Below are 14,697 nucleotides of genomic sequence, written 5' to 3'. Positions count from 1 at the left end.
TGTCCGAGTCTGTGTGTGTGTCCTCAGCGCACCCCACCCCCGCACCCGAAAAACAAAAAGAGCGAAATGGATGCAGCCTGAAGCTCCATTTGACGTTTTGTTGTGTCTGTGTTTGTGTGCACATACGTGTGAGCGGCTCCAGCCCCTCCTCACAGAGAATGTAATCTTCATGTCTCTTTGTGTCTCTCCTCTCTCTCTCTCTCTCTCTCTCTCCTCACCCTGTTTGTTTTATTCTGTTTTGGCTGCTCACTGCTGTTTTTCTTCCTCTCTCTCTCTCTCTCTCTCTCTCTCTGTCTCCCTCTTTTTCTTTGGTCTTTACCTTCACTCTTCCTGTCATTCCTTCCTTTTGTACTTTCCTCTGTTACCCCGACTTTGTCCTTTTTGTCCCTACCCCCATCCTCTGTGCTCTTTATTTTGTCTTCTCCCCCTCTCCTGCCGTCTCTACTTCTATATCTCTGTGTTTCTTGCTCTCTCTCTCTCCCTCCCCATCTCCATCCCTCTCTCTCTGCCTCTCCCCCTCCTCCACTTCTTCTCTCTCTCTCTGCCTCTCCCCCTCCTCCTCCTCCCCTCTTTCTCTCTGCCTCTCTCTCTCCCCCTCCTCCCCTCTTTCTATCTCTTTTTCTCCCTTGTTCTGTATCTCTCTCTCTCTCTGCCTCTCTACCCCTCCTTCCCTCTTTCTCTCTCTCTCTCTCTCTCTCTCTCTCTCTCCCCCTCTCACCCCCCCCCCCCCCCCCCGGCTGGGTGTAGGAAGCTAGCGGACTGTCCCCAGCTGCTGGACGTGGAGGACATGGTGCGGATGCGTGAGCCGGACTGGAAGTGCGTGTACACGTACCTCCAGGAGTTCTACCGGGGCCTGGTGCTGAAAGGCCTGGTCAAAACCAAAAACTCCTCCTAGAGTCGCGCCTAGTCGCCCCCCCTCCCGGCCCGAACCCCGCTGAATGGTGAGAGTGGGGAGGAGCGCACGGAGGGAATCCCGTGCCGATGGTTTGGGGGGGGGGGGGGGGGGTGGTGGTGGTTGGGGGGGTTGTGGGGGGTGTGGTTAAGTTACCCGTGTTCCTAGTGTTGTGCTTATCAGCTGTTGATCAGAATGCCGTGTTGCATGTGCAGTGGTGCTGTGATCTGATTGGTTGGGTGCAGAAGGGATGGGAGTACAGGGAAGGGGTGCTGCCATCTGATTGGCTGGGTGAAGAATGGATGGGAATGCAGGGAAGGGGTGGTGTGATCTGATTGGCTGTGAGTGCAGAAGGGATGGGAATGCAGCAAATCATTGGGTGCTGTGATCTGATTGGCTGTGAGTGCAGAAGGGATGGGAATGCAGCGAATCATTGGGTGCTGTGATCTGATTGGCTGGTTGCAGATTGGATGGGAATGCAGAGGTGTATTGAGTGAGAGGTTCAGTGAGTTCAGGGCCTTGGGTTGACTGTCCGTCCCGTGAGTTTAAAGCCAGTACTGCACGGTGGTCCAAGTGACTGCAGTAGTGTGCTCTCTCCATCTCTATCTCCCTTTATGTTTGGGTTTCAGATTTCACTCGGCTTTATTCTCAACATTTACGCTGTGTTTTAATGCCTTTAATGGCTGCAGGGGCTTAGCATGGTGCTTAGGCTAGCCGCAGAGAGGGCTCAGTGATTCTCTGGGTTCCCAGATCCACCACCAGTGTACGGATGAAACTAATACTGCAGAGACAGACACCAATGTCTCGCAAAGAGGAACAGAGTCAAAGAAAGTGAGGAAGTGTTCAGAATCTCAGTGAGGTGTTGAGGTCCCCGAGGGGGAGGGGAGGGGGGTGGGTTGGGATGTTGATGTTCCCAGAGGGGTGGGGGGGATGGTTTGGGGTGTTGAGGCTCTCTGTATGTTACAGTTGAAGTTATTAGGGGGCAGAGAGTTATATTATGCAAGCGAGGTCCCGGGTCCAGACGGCCAAACATGGCTTTATTGAGTTCTGGGCCCGGGGCCAAGCTGAGGAGCGCCAGCATTATCTCCCGATCTGGAGCGCCGGCACTTTAAAAGGACTTTCTGAACCTGAGAGGGGATTGAGGAGGGAGCCTGGTCTGTGCCAGCTCCCTCCGTGTGAGAGAGCAGGAAGCAGGGGCGGCTTTTATCGACGCGACCTATCTCTCTGCCGTCTGTTTGCGTTAAAACATGGCCGCCGTATCCCCTCGTGTTGTTTGTGTGGGAAAGCCAGAGGGATGGGGATAAATCCTGGGTCCAGTGTCAGTGCGTGTAAGAGCCTTTACCTCAGAAGCAACTGCCAGATTTTTTAAAATGGCCTTTTATGGTCTTGGCCGGGTCAACTGGTAGTGGAGGACTGAAAGAGTTCCTTTTCTTTAACCCTTTAATGTGTGAGGTCACAGACATGTGATCAGAGTGTTCTCAACTGAACATTCTGACGCTGATGTCACAATCACTACTGGTGACTGAAAGCAAAGGAATTCTAGAACACTCAGAATTTTGGGGGGGAAAAAAAAAACATTCCCAGAAACCCACTCTTCAAAGGGTTAATGATGCCGTTTTTCTCTGTTCAAGTAGCGCTGTTGCTATTGTTTAGAACACTTTGTCTCCCTTTGTTCTTTAGTTTCCTGCCCCTGTGTATTCCTTTTATCAGATAACTGAACCTGCAGACAGGAATCCTTGATTTTCTTTACGCGTTACCTGACCCATTCCCATGTGTGTACAGCCTGACACCTAGTGGCCATGCACAGTATTTTAAAAATTTTTGAATGCTATTGGAAACAGTAAAATTTAGACAGCAGAAGTACAAATATTTTGGTCAGCTTGGCCTTTATGTTACGTTTTCCAAGTTAATGAACTTAATGAAGTCACTACAGCTCTGTTCGTTAAAAGCGACCATGTTACAGGGTTCTGCTACTTCTGTTGTGTTTGCAGCTTAGAAAGTTTTTCATTATTGTAGCCCTGACGGATTCAACACTGGAGTCGTGTAGAAGGCAGCAAATGGTAGTCATTCAGATGTTTAATCTTGATGACACCTGACTGTGATCAAGGAGATAAGAGCACTAACTGAGAGCAACAGTGCAAAAGGGGGGATGAGGAATGCTGAGTGGATGTTTTTTAATTCCTCTACAGCAGCTGCTCCAGGTGTCTTGAACTTCCTGATTAAGAGACAGTGAAGCTGCTGCCTCAGATCTAGATTAATTACCCTCCCATTTTGCAAATAATTTTGACTTTGATCATGATTATGAACAATAAACACCAATTAATTGCTTCCGTGAGTCACTTCTCTGCAGCCGTATTTTATAAACCAGCATATACATATATGGCATCCTGTCATTTTCAGGCAATAATACAAAACTGCAAATATCGGGATGGATCTCTTCTGTTGAATCATCGTTTTTTTATTCAAGCAAGGCTGGGCATTCTTCAGGAGGTTCTTACAGAAACTGCATGAATTAAACATGGCCGTTGATCTCGGTTCTGCTTGACTTGGTACGTGTTGCTGTAGACGGATTTAACTGAGGTTCCAGTCATCATGGCTGAGGTTGTTCACAGCAGAGTCCTCTGCGGGTTATTTTATTTGTCTCTCTTAAGAACTCTTAAGGTCCCTCGTCTCTGTGTGCCGTACCTCTGTGGAGTGGCTGCCTGTACGACACCGCCCCCCCACCGAACATGCTGTCTGCCCCCCCCCCCACCCCCCTCTGTTTCAGGGCTCTTGCTAACTGCATGCCGCTCGTGGAGGTGGAGGACATGATGATCATGGGCAAGAAGCCCGACCCCAAGTGCGTCTTCACTTACGTGCAGTCGCTGGTCAACCACCTCCGTCGGTATGAGATGACCCGCCAGGCCTTCGCTGACCTCTGACCTTTGAACTCCCCGCCCCCACCCACCCACTGATGGCTCTCCGCTCCCCTTCCTTGGACAGTGGACAAAAAAAAAAAACCACAATTTATAATCTGCCAAACCTCTTGCCCCCCCCCCCCCCCCCCCCCCCCCCGCCACCAACCTCCCCCACCCTCCGTCCATGAACCCCCCCCCCCCCAGCACCGCTCCTCAGACGACCCCTGGAGGAGGCCGAAGGTGCGTTTATCCGTCTCGCGCTCGCCCCCGCCGCCCTGTGTCCGCCGCAGAGGCGTGAGCGCTGGGGGGCCACGGACACGCCCCGCAGAGTCAGCCCTGGGGAGGGAGCGGTACCCAAAAAACACGCTCTGCACGAGCTACGCGTCGACACCGCCAAGAACGAACACTCAGTGCGCCTGAAATGCCAAAGTTTCACATCTGGTTTTTATATTTAGTCTTTTTTTCTTTCTTTTTTTTCTTTTAAAAAAAACAACCTTAAGTTTAAAGTTTTAAAACTTATGTAGTTATGATTTTATAAAATAACTGGGGTCACGTGGGCCTCCATGACCCACAGCGGGAGTTCTGTGCTGAGTTCTGATTGGCTGAACACCCACCCACCGCAAGGGGCAATCACAGCACAGGTAGCTGGAGATAATACTGTCACCCAAGATGGAAGATGTGGACGGTGTGTATGAATTATAAGTCACCTGTTTATTTTCCTCTGCCTTCTTTGCTCACTCGGGGGCATTTTTGTATAATGAGATGCTATTTTTGAAGATGCTATAGGAGGAATGGTTGTTTATATCTGATGGGTTTTTATATAGCTTCTGTCTCTACCCCCCGGTACTGTTGTTTTGTTATACACGTTACCAAAACCTGCATGCTTTTTAAAACACGTTTACTTGAATAGTTTTTATTTTTATTTTTATTTTATCATTATTTGTATTATTAATATTTGTTATTATTTCTATTTAAGTCGATGATGTATAAGCACTGGTAATGAGAGTTATTTTATCTGTACTATAGTTATGTCACCAGTAGATGCACGACCCCTTGTTGAGCCCGGAGTCCTGATAGGTTTATAGTACATACATACCGTAGGACCGCCTCTCAAATCACCATGGATACAGACATCTCTTTTCACTCACTTTGTGTTGCTCCGTCAGAAGTGATCCAAGTTGCCTTTTTTTGTTTACACTGTTGTTGAAAGTTCCATTTTTTTTCGTGAGCAGGTTCGCCATACACTCCACACCTGTTTTTCACGTATTTTGGCCACCTGTTCCTTCAGAACCTCAAAGGACTTCCACTCACTCCCCTGTTATTACCCATAAATTAAACTGAAGCCATCCCAGACTTTAGGTCAGTGAGCTTGCCAAGGAAGTCGCTGTGGGTAACAGTCTAAGCTAAGTGTCAAACTCCAGTCCTGGAGGGCCACTGTGTCTGCTGGTTTCTGGGGTGTTCTCAGCAGTACCAGTGGTGCATTTCAAGTCACTGATTGGCTAAGGAATCCGCACACCTTGTTCTCGAGGCCTTGATTGGCAGCTGTCTCACTTGCGTCATACGCAGGGCGGACCTCGGGGCTCAGCAACGGGTCTCTGCTTAGGCCACGCCCCCCCAGTGACCTCTGCCGTGACCTTCACACGTCCCCTCACTGCCAGCGCGGCCAGGTGAACACACACCTGTCCTGTGTTCACTGGCTCCTTATTCACACCAGGGTAGTGTTTTATCACTTTATAGTGTTACAGGTGAGAACACGCTATAACAGAACTACTTCTAGCCAGCACCTGGTCGTTTTTTTATGGAGTAATTATTTTAAGCGGTTATAGAAATGTATGTGTATATATTTTTTGCTTGAGGTTTATTTTAAGAGGCTCAACCTCTGGTTTTCGCCCGAGTCACTTCTTCTCTACAGCCTTGAATCCACAGAAGAGCTGCTGTTTCATGTTAATTAAATTAGGCGGCGAGAAAAAAAGATTTATGACATCACAAATGTGAGAAGAGGATGATGTCATTTCGATTAACCTTATAAAAAAAAAAAAAGAGTATCTCAGGGAAGAAATTTATTCTAGATAATACAGCTATATGGTTATAACTGCTTGGCGTAAAAAAATTCAAAGATCTTGACGTGTGTATATTGGTTCTAAAATTGGTTTTAATGTAATTCGCTTCTCTCCTTTCTGATTGGATGCTCCTATGGCAACCTGAGGTCTATATTCCCGGCCATGAGATTCCCTGGCCAAGGCTGTAGAGAGGGTTTGGAACGCGAACGCTCGCGTCTAGGACTAGATTTTTTTTTTTTTGTTCCCCCCTCCTGCTGAAATTTCTCTAGGGTTGTTTGTCAAAGGCCCTGGGAACAAGCGGAATTAACTGTGGTCTAAAAGGCCTGTTCTGAAAAAAAATATATAAATATATTCTGTGACCCTCTATGAGTCTGTGAAGGACACAGTTTGCCACGGTTACTTTTGTTTTTTGTTTTTTTTTTTCCCCCCAGAAGGAGATATGCTTGGTGTGCCTGCATCACAGAAAGCCCCAGAGGGCTTCCATAAGCTAGCAGGTTCTGTACATACCAGTTCGCAACACTTTTGTCATAGATATCATGTTTTCTGTACACCACATTGTAATGTGAATTAACGATTAAAACCATTTTAAGAAACCAAAAAGATGGCTGGCATGTATTTTTTTTGGTCTACTTTTTTTTCTTCACGGGACTTGACTGCACTTTTAAAAGTGGAAGGATACAGGTGCAGTTACTCGTGTATGAAATTAGTACCCAGTGAGATAATGAAGCCACTTCACAAATCAGTGCTAGCTCTCCTGATGTACATTGTATGACTGTATGTGTTCCTGATGTACACTGTATGTGTGAAACAGTGTTATGTGTGTGAGCTAACTCACGTGTGTATCTGAGCGCCAGTCCTGCTTCAGTTGCAGTGCACCTATAGCAGTGATATGAGAACACAGCACAACCACCCATTCAAAATAGCTTTCCAAAAAAAGAAGATTTGCAATATTTATTTATTTATTTGTTTATTTATTTGTACCCAGTGATTTTATTGGGAGCTGTACCACCATTTCTGTTTTTCACACCCTGGGTGAATCTGGGGCCCCACCCACCAGGAAACGCATCATCAGCCCCGAGCCAATCAGGCGATTTGTGGCCCGAGGCGTCATTCTGTTTCGCGGCAGGTGGGGGGCGCCAGACACCCGGTGCGGCGCGAGCAGCAGACCCATACGGAACCTCAACACACCCGACGTGCACTGAAGATTCATTAAAACAACACTAATTATTATTTTTTTTAAACAAAAAAACACAACACATTATCAGGGTTGAGTGTAGGTGTGGTCAGACTGGGACGGAGTTTGGTTTGGTGACCAGCTCTGGTCCTCTACTTCCTGGTTGCAGGTCCTCTGCTTCCGGGTTAAAGGTCAGAGTGGGGTTTCTCTTGGTCGGCCTCCTCGGGCGGGGTCTCCGTCTCAGCGCTCGGGGTGGGGGGGGGCTGCGACTCGGGGGGCTCCTTAAAGGGGCTGTCCTTGGCCGGAGAGAAGCGGAACTCTTCGGGGACCTCCTCCTCGGGCGTGGCCTTCTTGTAGAACCCCAGGGACCCGAGCAGCTCGTTGATCTCGGAGCGGGTCATGTCCGACAGGGGGATCCGCTGGGGGGGGGGGGGGGGTGAAAGGTGAGACGCACAAATACAGACCCGTACAACAGGCGCAGGCGACGGCAAAATACGCACACACACACACGCACGCACGCACGCACACACACACAGTCATTCACGCAGGCATGATGAGCGCTTCTGAGCAACATATTTCTGAAACCTACACATCGCTCTTACAAGATGTATTTTATCATTTAAAAAGCACATTTAATATGCTGCACATTTCATAGTTTAAGCTATGATAAAATCTTTCAGTCTGCTACTATCATGGGGGTTGTGACATTTATGTAATTAATTAATCCTTGAGAATTTGATTGTTTTTTTAAATAAGATTTTTTCCCCCCATTTGATCCCGTCTGTGGGAAAGCTCACTCACGTCCAGCTCCTCGTAGTAGTGGCTGAGAAGAACCAGCTCAGGGTCCGCCCCAGGAATGTGCTTCATCACCAGATTGTGGCTTTGGAGGAGAGGTCGTCAAGGGCAACCGGAAACACGCAGGGGAACTGGCTGTGCCAGTTAATCTGGGACTGTGTGCCATTCACACAGACTCAACATCCAAGGGGGGTGTTTCACAAAGCAGGATTGCTGAGTTAGCTGGATAACTGCGCAGAGTAAAACCCGGAACAGCTGTTTTTTTTTTTTTTTTTACCTCAGGCTGTGTTCCAGATTTGGGAGGGTTCCGGGTTTTACTCCATGCAGTTATCCAGCTCAAACTCAGCAATCCTGCATTGTGAAACAGGGCCCTGGTCTTTCCATCTGTGTGGATTTTTAATCAAACTGGATGTACCTGGCTAAACCCACCGAGGTTAATGTTCTTGCGCCGTTTCAGAGCCAAAGAAGTACTGTAAGAATGCCAGCAGGGCTAAGACAGGCAGCCGTACAGGGCCAAGGTGCAACCGCAAATTACCAAAATCTCCAGCAACCCCCCCCATGACATTTAAACCACAGTTTTCTGGTTCTCAGAAGTACAACATTCCAGGAGTCAAACGTATTCTTTGCGCTTGAACTAAATACTGTAGCTTGGATAAGGACTTAGCACTTTTAGCCTGTGGCAAACATGACAACATCTGGCATATGCACACCTTTCCAGACAGTCTTGTGAACGGAGCCAAATTAATCACACAGAGCAATTCCCAACATGCTGCTCCAGGATGCAAACTATTGTAAAACCATTTAAAAGTTTGCACAGGCAAATGCTTTTGTTTGCCCGATGGCACGGCCATTTCCAGAATTCTCGTTTACCGGCTGGCATTTCCAGGGAACTTTCTCCAGGGCGAGCAGAGGCTCCGGACTGGCACAGTGCCACGCTGTGCCAACAGGGGTTTATCCCGGGACGGGCACTGCCCCCACCCCGGGTCCTTTAATTACCCCAAAAATGGCTGTGGTGCACAATCGCTCGCTTCACATTTCATTTCTTGGCACAAAATGGCCGCATTTGCTGGCATTTCAAAAGGAGCCCTTGACTTACTGCCACGGAGCGCACTATTCTGTGCAACCCAGCGGGCCAGAGCCGCTCTCGTTCAGGATTTATTAAAAGAAAGTCTCCGCCTTCCAATTTGTTTCAGACTACCCACTGGAAACGATAAGCATTTATTAATTAATTTCATATCCAATCAGGTTTAAGCTGCCCCCCCTTTTTTTTGGAAAACTGGAATGACACTGCGTGACTAGGATGTGCCTTGTCATGTCCCTGTAGAGAACGCGACGACGGGATTTTTGTTTACTGCCATAAAAGATCCTTTAACTGGAGGGATGTACCACACAGTCACGCAGCTCAGCCTGCAGGGACCGATGGGAGCAGGAACTCTTTGTTTCTAAAGACAAGGTGGACTTTGATCCCTCCTGGGATTTCCCAAGCACCTTGCTGCAAGGACAACACAAGTGGAAAAGCTTCTCGGTCAACAAGGAATCGATCTAAATCTCGTCGGAACGTGGGGGGAAAACAAGGAAGACGGGTGAGTGTGTTTTTTCCCTTCTGGGTGGGCCTACGGGAGACTGAACTAGATATGCCGTTCATTTTGGAGTTTGGTTTAAAAAAAAACGGGCTGTGTCAAACTGGTTTCAACAGCAGCTAGCAGGAGAGAGAAATCTGCAATTATCACCACGCCCACTGTGGTTCTGGCCTGCAGTGCTTCTGCATGCAACGCTTCAGAAACCTTGAGCAAGTTAGTACAAACACATTCCTCACCGGCAAGTTTCTGTATCAGAAAAATATAAAATAAAACAAAACCAAGACCTCAAATGTTCTTCTTTATGCAGTCTATACAGTACAGACCAATTTAAATCAGATTATATATTTTAGAAATTTAAATAAATGGATTATATTTTCTATGTTCTATCAATGAAATACAATCTGAATATGTCAAGATGACCACTAATGGTCTTAAGACATGCACAGGAAATGTCTTCCTCTGACTCATGTCTGTGGGGAGCAGGGCTTGGGAACAGCAGTGAGACAGGAAGTGGCAGCCCGACACCATATGCTTCAGGGGAGAGCACACGCTCGCCTGCACTTTCCCAAATGGACAGTAGGGGGCCGCAGCAGGGAGCACTAATGAAATTACAATCGGGCATTCAAAACTGGAATACTTAGTGCGTCATAAATATTTAATGCAGCCTCAGCTGAAACCACAGCAGTTGTTTGTCCTTCCGTGGCTTTGCCTACCCCGGTTACAGGTGCTATGAATGCACATGTTTGCATGTATGCAAACCGCAGTTTCGTACGCGCTGCGATACTGGCATGCAAATGACTGAGAGGCAGGTGTTCACGTTCACTAAAACACTGGTGTGGAAACACCAGAGCTGGATGTGTCTGTTGAGTGTTATCACTGAGACTACACTGTTGAGTTTAGTCTCAGCGATATTTTCAACCAATGGCTGAGCAGCGTGTCTCCAATAGAAAGTAATGGATCCGACCATTTAAAAGTTGTATTAGGAATTTTTTTGTTTTTGTATTGTTGGCAGTTTCCACTCAGTTGAAAGGATACTAAAGAGGGATGTCCTGGGTCACAAAGGCCTTGACCTGAGGAGGAAGCAGAGGGTCAGCACTGGCTCCAGACCACTTTCTTTACTGCTGATGCAACCTGTACTGGCAAAAGCCCATCGAGAGCCTGGAGAACATTTCAATTTTCTTTTTTATTTTGTTTTGCAAATTTGACAAAGCCAACAGTCAGACTGAAAGTTTGCACATGAATACATCGATCCTTCAGGCTGTGATGAATATGGGCCAAATAAATATATATATATATATATATTTTTTAAAAGACCTTCAGGGATACATTAAAAAACTGCAGAAAGGCAACAACAAAAGATTTGGGCGATAAAAGAAAGCTAGCTGTCCGTATGCCGTTTGCAAAGACCAGTGAAATCTTATTATTTTCAGTAAGCCCGTAGGCAGTGAGCAAAGATGTGAGCTTACTGTCCCATTTTGTCCACACTGAACGTTTCTCTGCAAAGTGTGCAGACTGGGCAAATTTTTGCTCAACCCAAAATCCTCCAGGGGGTCGAGGAAAAGCAATGTCAAAACCCAGAAAGCAATGAATTTAGCGACGCACTTCAATAAGTGCAGTATTAAGTTCAACACAACAAGATGTACTGTAAGTGTACAAAGTAAAAAAAAAAATAAATAATGACAAAAATTTTTTTACTTGCTTATCAAAAAGTGGGCAAGACAACTCACCTCCCTCAGGCGGTTCAACTGTCACCCTCCACAAGTCTGAAAAAAAATTAAAATAACAATTAGAGGGATTATAAGTGACATTCCTAAGAATCGGTAGCACCAGGTCTAGCCTTTCTTCCTGGTGGCACACGCGTTGTGATCTCGTCCTGCCGGGTGTGTGACTAGGGTGTGGCGAGCTTCCACAGAAAAAATGTTTGGCCCTTGGGGCCAGATTCCCCGAAAGCAGTCCCTAAACCAACAGGGCCCCTTTGATACTTTAATACTTGGGCCCTCAGGCTGAAAATTGGCCCGTAACCCGTGTCCAGTTATTCATCAGCTTGTTGATGGAACGTTCGATGACGAGCCACAATAGGTCCAAACGTCAGTTATACTTGCTAGTGCTAATTAACTGCACTGTGGAGCAAACAGTGTCCTGGGCAAAAGCTATCCTTCATTTGTGTCTCTAAAAGTGTGTCACTCTCCAGTGGCGAATGACTTTTGGGATTGGAATTAATGCACAAACCAGTGAGAATTTTATAAGCACTATCACTGCACAGATGTTGCAAGGCTGTGTGACACCAAATTAGTGAGTTTGCAAAAAAAATATGGATTAATTTAGCTTGTTGTAAAGGTTTTTCCATTCATCATTACCTGTATTATCGCATCATTAGTATAACATCTGATTAACTGAAGCCGAGGTATTTCATAACTTGTGGTTGATCCTTAAAACACCAAGTGTTCGGGAGAATTTGGAGGAACCAAAGGCCCCGTGTCCCATTCACAGCGAATGACGTAACTGAGCAAATAACATGTTTCCCTCGCCAATAATCTGTCACCCTCCCAAAATTGAGCCATCGGCTCTAGATGTCTTTTCCACCACGTTACTAACCACTGCCGGCTAAAGACAGAAACCCACAAATTAATGTCACCAGAAAACTGAGACAGATATAGACCCACTTGCGCGAGACTGTTAAATTGGGCAGAAGATGGCCAATTTAACAGTCTCGCGAGTTTAATAGTGTACCAGCTGCATGAAAAAAAAATCTGATAGGTGCCAGAAGTTGGTTCCTTCAGGACTCCTTGAAAAAAAATCCCAGCGCTGTTTTACGCGCGATCAAATTTCAAATTCCCACCAAGACAGAGCTGTCCCGCCTGCATATCTTTTGTGACACGACAATAGACAGGACGTTCTGGATACCTTTCCAGAGCATCAATACGGTGATCCATGCCAGTAGCTTCAACAATTGAACATGGTAACTTGTTTTTTTAATTATGTAGAATTAAACGCTCATAATGTGGCGTTTATGTGGGAATCATCGTAATGTTATGAAAAGTTGGCATCAGATTTAAACACAGAGGTTCCGGTTATGAAGATAAGCAGAGATTTATCTTCACGCAGGTTTACATCCATAGCGGTAAAATCGCAAAACGCTGCGTAACCAAAAAAAATCGGTGACGCATTTTCTCTGCAAATCTGTAATTACGTAGAAAACAAAACATTTCCCTTCAGACTTACATAGAGCAATCATTAGATTTAGCTCTCAGTGCTTGTCGGCAATGAATGATGTGTCTCCATAGCTTGCCTTTACTGTCGAGACCAAATGGAGCCAAAATGAGTTGCTTTTTAATGTTCCGTTTTAATGAAGCATCCCAATAGCATTAGCACGCGCAAAATATTTATTCCATAACGGTATGCACAACAACAGTTTAAATGCTCGTTATCTATTTGGGAGGGAGGGTCAACGGTTCGGATATGCAGTCTAAATAATATTTAACCCACTTTCAACGCCTTACCTCCACCTTCGCTTTAGCCAAGCCATCTAGTTTCTTGAAATCCACCTCATACGCCAACAGACACGGGAGGAGGCTGGCGAAAACGAACAGCCACATCTTTATTTCGATGGCAGCACCTCAAGGCTGCCGAGAGACGGAGTCAAGATTTGGCAGCGCCCGGCAGGTTAGTCCTGTCCTCAGGTTATACGTGTCGAGCGCCGCTGCGTAGATGCGGAGGTGGACGGCTGGTCGGTGGGAGGAACTCAGCCCAGCCCTCGGAGATGATGCTAAATTGTGTCACATCCGGGGAATCGCTGCCACGTCAGGAGTATCTGAGGGAGGCGGAAGGGAAATATGAGCCTAGCTCGTCTTTTCATAATTATTTGGAGGATCATGTCCTAAACAAAACGAGGCCGGTTTGCGGGGGGATGTGCAGATGCTTCTGTTATGTCTACGTATGAACTAGGTGGAGATTGCAGAATCGTGCACTTTGCTCGGTTGACTAATCTGGGGCTAGTGCAAAGATATTGTGTTGCATAAGTTAAACAGTAATTACCCTATACGTTCAGTTGTTGTAATGCTGATGGTAGCCTATGTTTGCTTTTCATCACTGGTGGTTTGTACAAAGCGTAGACCACAGGCTTAGACCGACCACAAGTAGTTTATTTAAGGGATAGTGTGGCATGGCGTCTTATATTACTAGTACTGGCCGGCATGTTGAGGGCAGGCCTGTCTGGTCCTTGACAGTGAAGGTCTGGTGCCGCTTTTGAATTGATAAGGAAATAAGTCTACCGAGACGATATAAAAACTGATTTGCATGTCTGTACTTGTGAAGAGACGCGGTGAAATTAATCTGCTTATGCCTATACCCTTTGAATACATAACATTGCTGTACAACCTACTTTGGAGTTTTTTTGGAGGGCAAATAATTCCTCTAAACATGAATAACACAATTACGAAAAAATTAACATGTTAAAATTCTGGGATGGTAACTGTGTTTGGAATAAAAACCAGCATATACAGGGGGTCCCCAGAACCGAGGTAGGGAACCACTGCTTTTGAGGTTTCAAACTGGTCAACTGGATATTTATAAGGCTATGCCAGCAAACGCACACTAGGGGGCAGCAACGATTGAAGATGGCTGCACCGTCTTCATTTTATTTCACCTTGAGATGCGGGATCATAGGTGTTTTGGAAATGAACTTGTCCACATTTTTGTTGTGGTTCTTAGAACGTTGTGTGTCTTGAGAATATTACATTATCCTATGTTATTCAGACAGCATTTGTCTTGCATATCCATGGTACCCAATCACAGTAAGTTATCAAATAATATTCTGTAATGAATACATTTTTCTGTCTGCTTTCAGTTATTCAGCAGGTGCCAGTTGGTAACAGTACCACAGAGTATTGAGCCCAAAGTGATGACCTACTTTCAATAAGACCAGCCTTCAGCCTGCATTTCCAAAATATTTGTATAATGTTAAACATGGATAAAGAAACGTTTTCATATATACAATATTAGCCTCACTGAGGAAGTATTAGCATTTGATTTAATTAATTGACTTAGAGGACCATTAAGCTGAAACGTCACAAAACTCCTTGTGGCTGATATAAGTGATGTATTAACGCGAAACTGACATACATGTGGAAACATTGCTCCAACTCCAGCTTCATAAATTTTACAGCGTAGTTCAGCCACGCCCCCCCCCCGATGCTCCATAAGTCCTGTGAGGGATCGGAACCCTGTTGTGTTACCAGGGAAACCAAAGAGGTCTGTCAATCAGGGGGCTGGTCACCCACAGTGGTAATGAGGCTAGGCC

The 14,697-nt window shown here is 46.2% G+C and overlaps 3 protein-coding genes across 3 annotated transcripts in view; 2 read left to right on the top strand and 1 right to left on the bottom strand.

Moving 5' to 3' along the window:
- Positions 1-3,923, top strand: part of smtnb (smoothelin b) — a 74,118-nt gene extending 70,195 nt beyond the window's left edge. The window contains 1 exon segment of the mRNA XM_035380257.1: positions 3,660-3,923. Within this exon segment, the coding sequence (XP_035236148.1) occupies positions 3,660-3,813 (154 nt within the window). The 3' untranslated portion in view covers positions 3,814-3,923.
- Positions 3,924-7,079: 3,156 nt separating this feature from the next.
- selenom (selenoprotein M) lies at positions 7,080-13,172 on the bottom strand. The gene is made up of 5 exons (XM_035380275.1): positions 12,899-13,172; positions 11,126-11,161; positions 10,434-10,468; positions 7,825-7,903; positions 7,080-7,442 (listed from the first exon to the last, which is right to left on the bottom strand). Exons 1-5 carry the CDS (start codon positions 12,992-12,994, stop codon positions 7,209-7,211), a joined length of 480 nt encoding a protein of 159 aa, XP_035236166.1. The 5' UTR covers positions 12,995-13,172; the 3' UTR covers positions 7,080-7,208.
- The window catches only part of inpp5jb (inositol polyphosphate-5-phosphatase Jb), a 26,806-nt gene continuing 21,261 nt past the window's right edge, over positions 9,153-14,697 (top strand). Inside the window, exon 1 of the mRNA XM_035380260.1 lies at positions 9,153-9,401. The gene's annotated coding sequence lies outside the window, so the exon portion shown is untranslated. The remainder of the gene's footprint in view (positions 9,402-14,697) is intronic.

The sequence above is a fragment of the Anguilla anguilla genome, chromosome 10, assembly GCF_013347855.1.
Source record: "Anguilla anguilla isolate fAngAng1 chromosome 10, fAngAng1.pri, whole genome shotgun sequence".
Lineage (NCBI taxonomy): Eukaryota > Metazoa > Chordata > Actinopteri > Anguilliformes > Anguillidae > Anguilla > Anguilla anguilla.
This window is presented reverse-complemented; position numbering and strand designations above follow the sequence as displayed.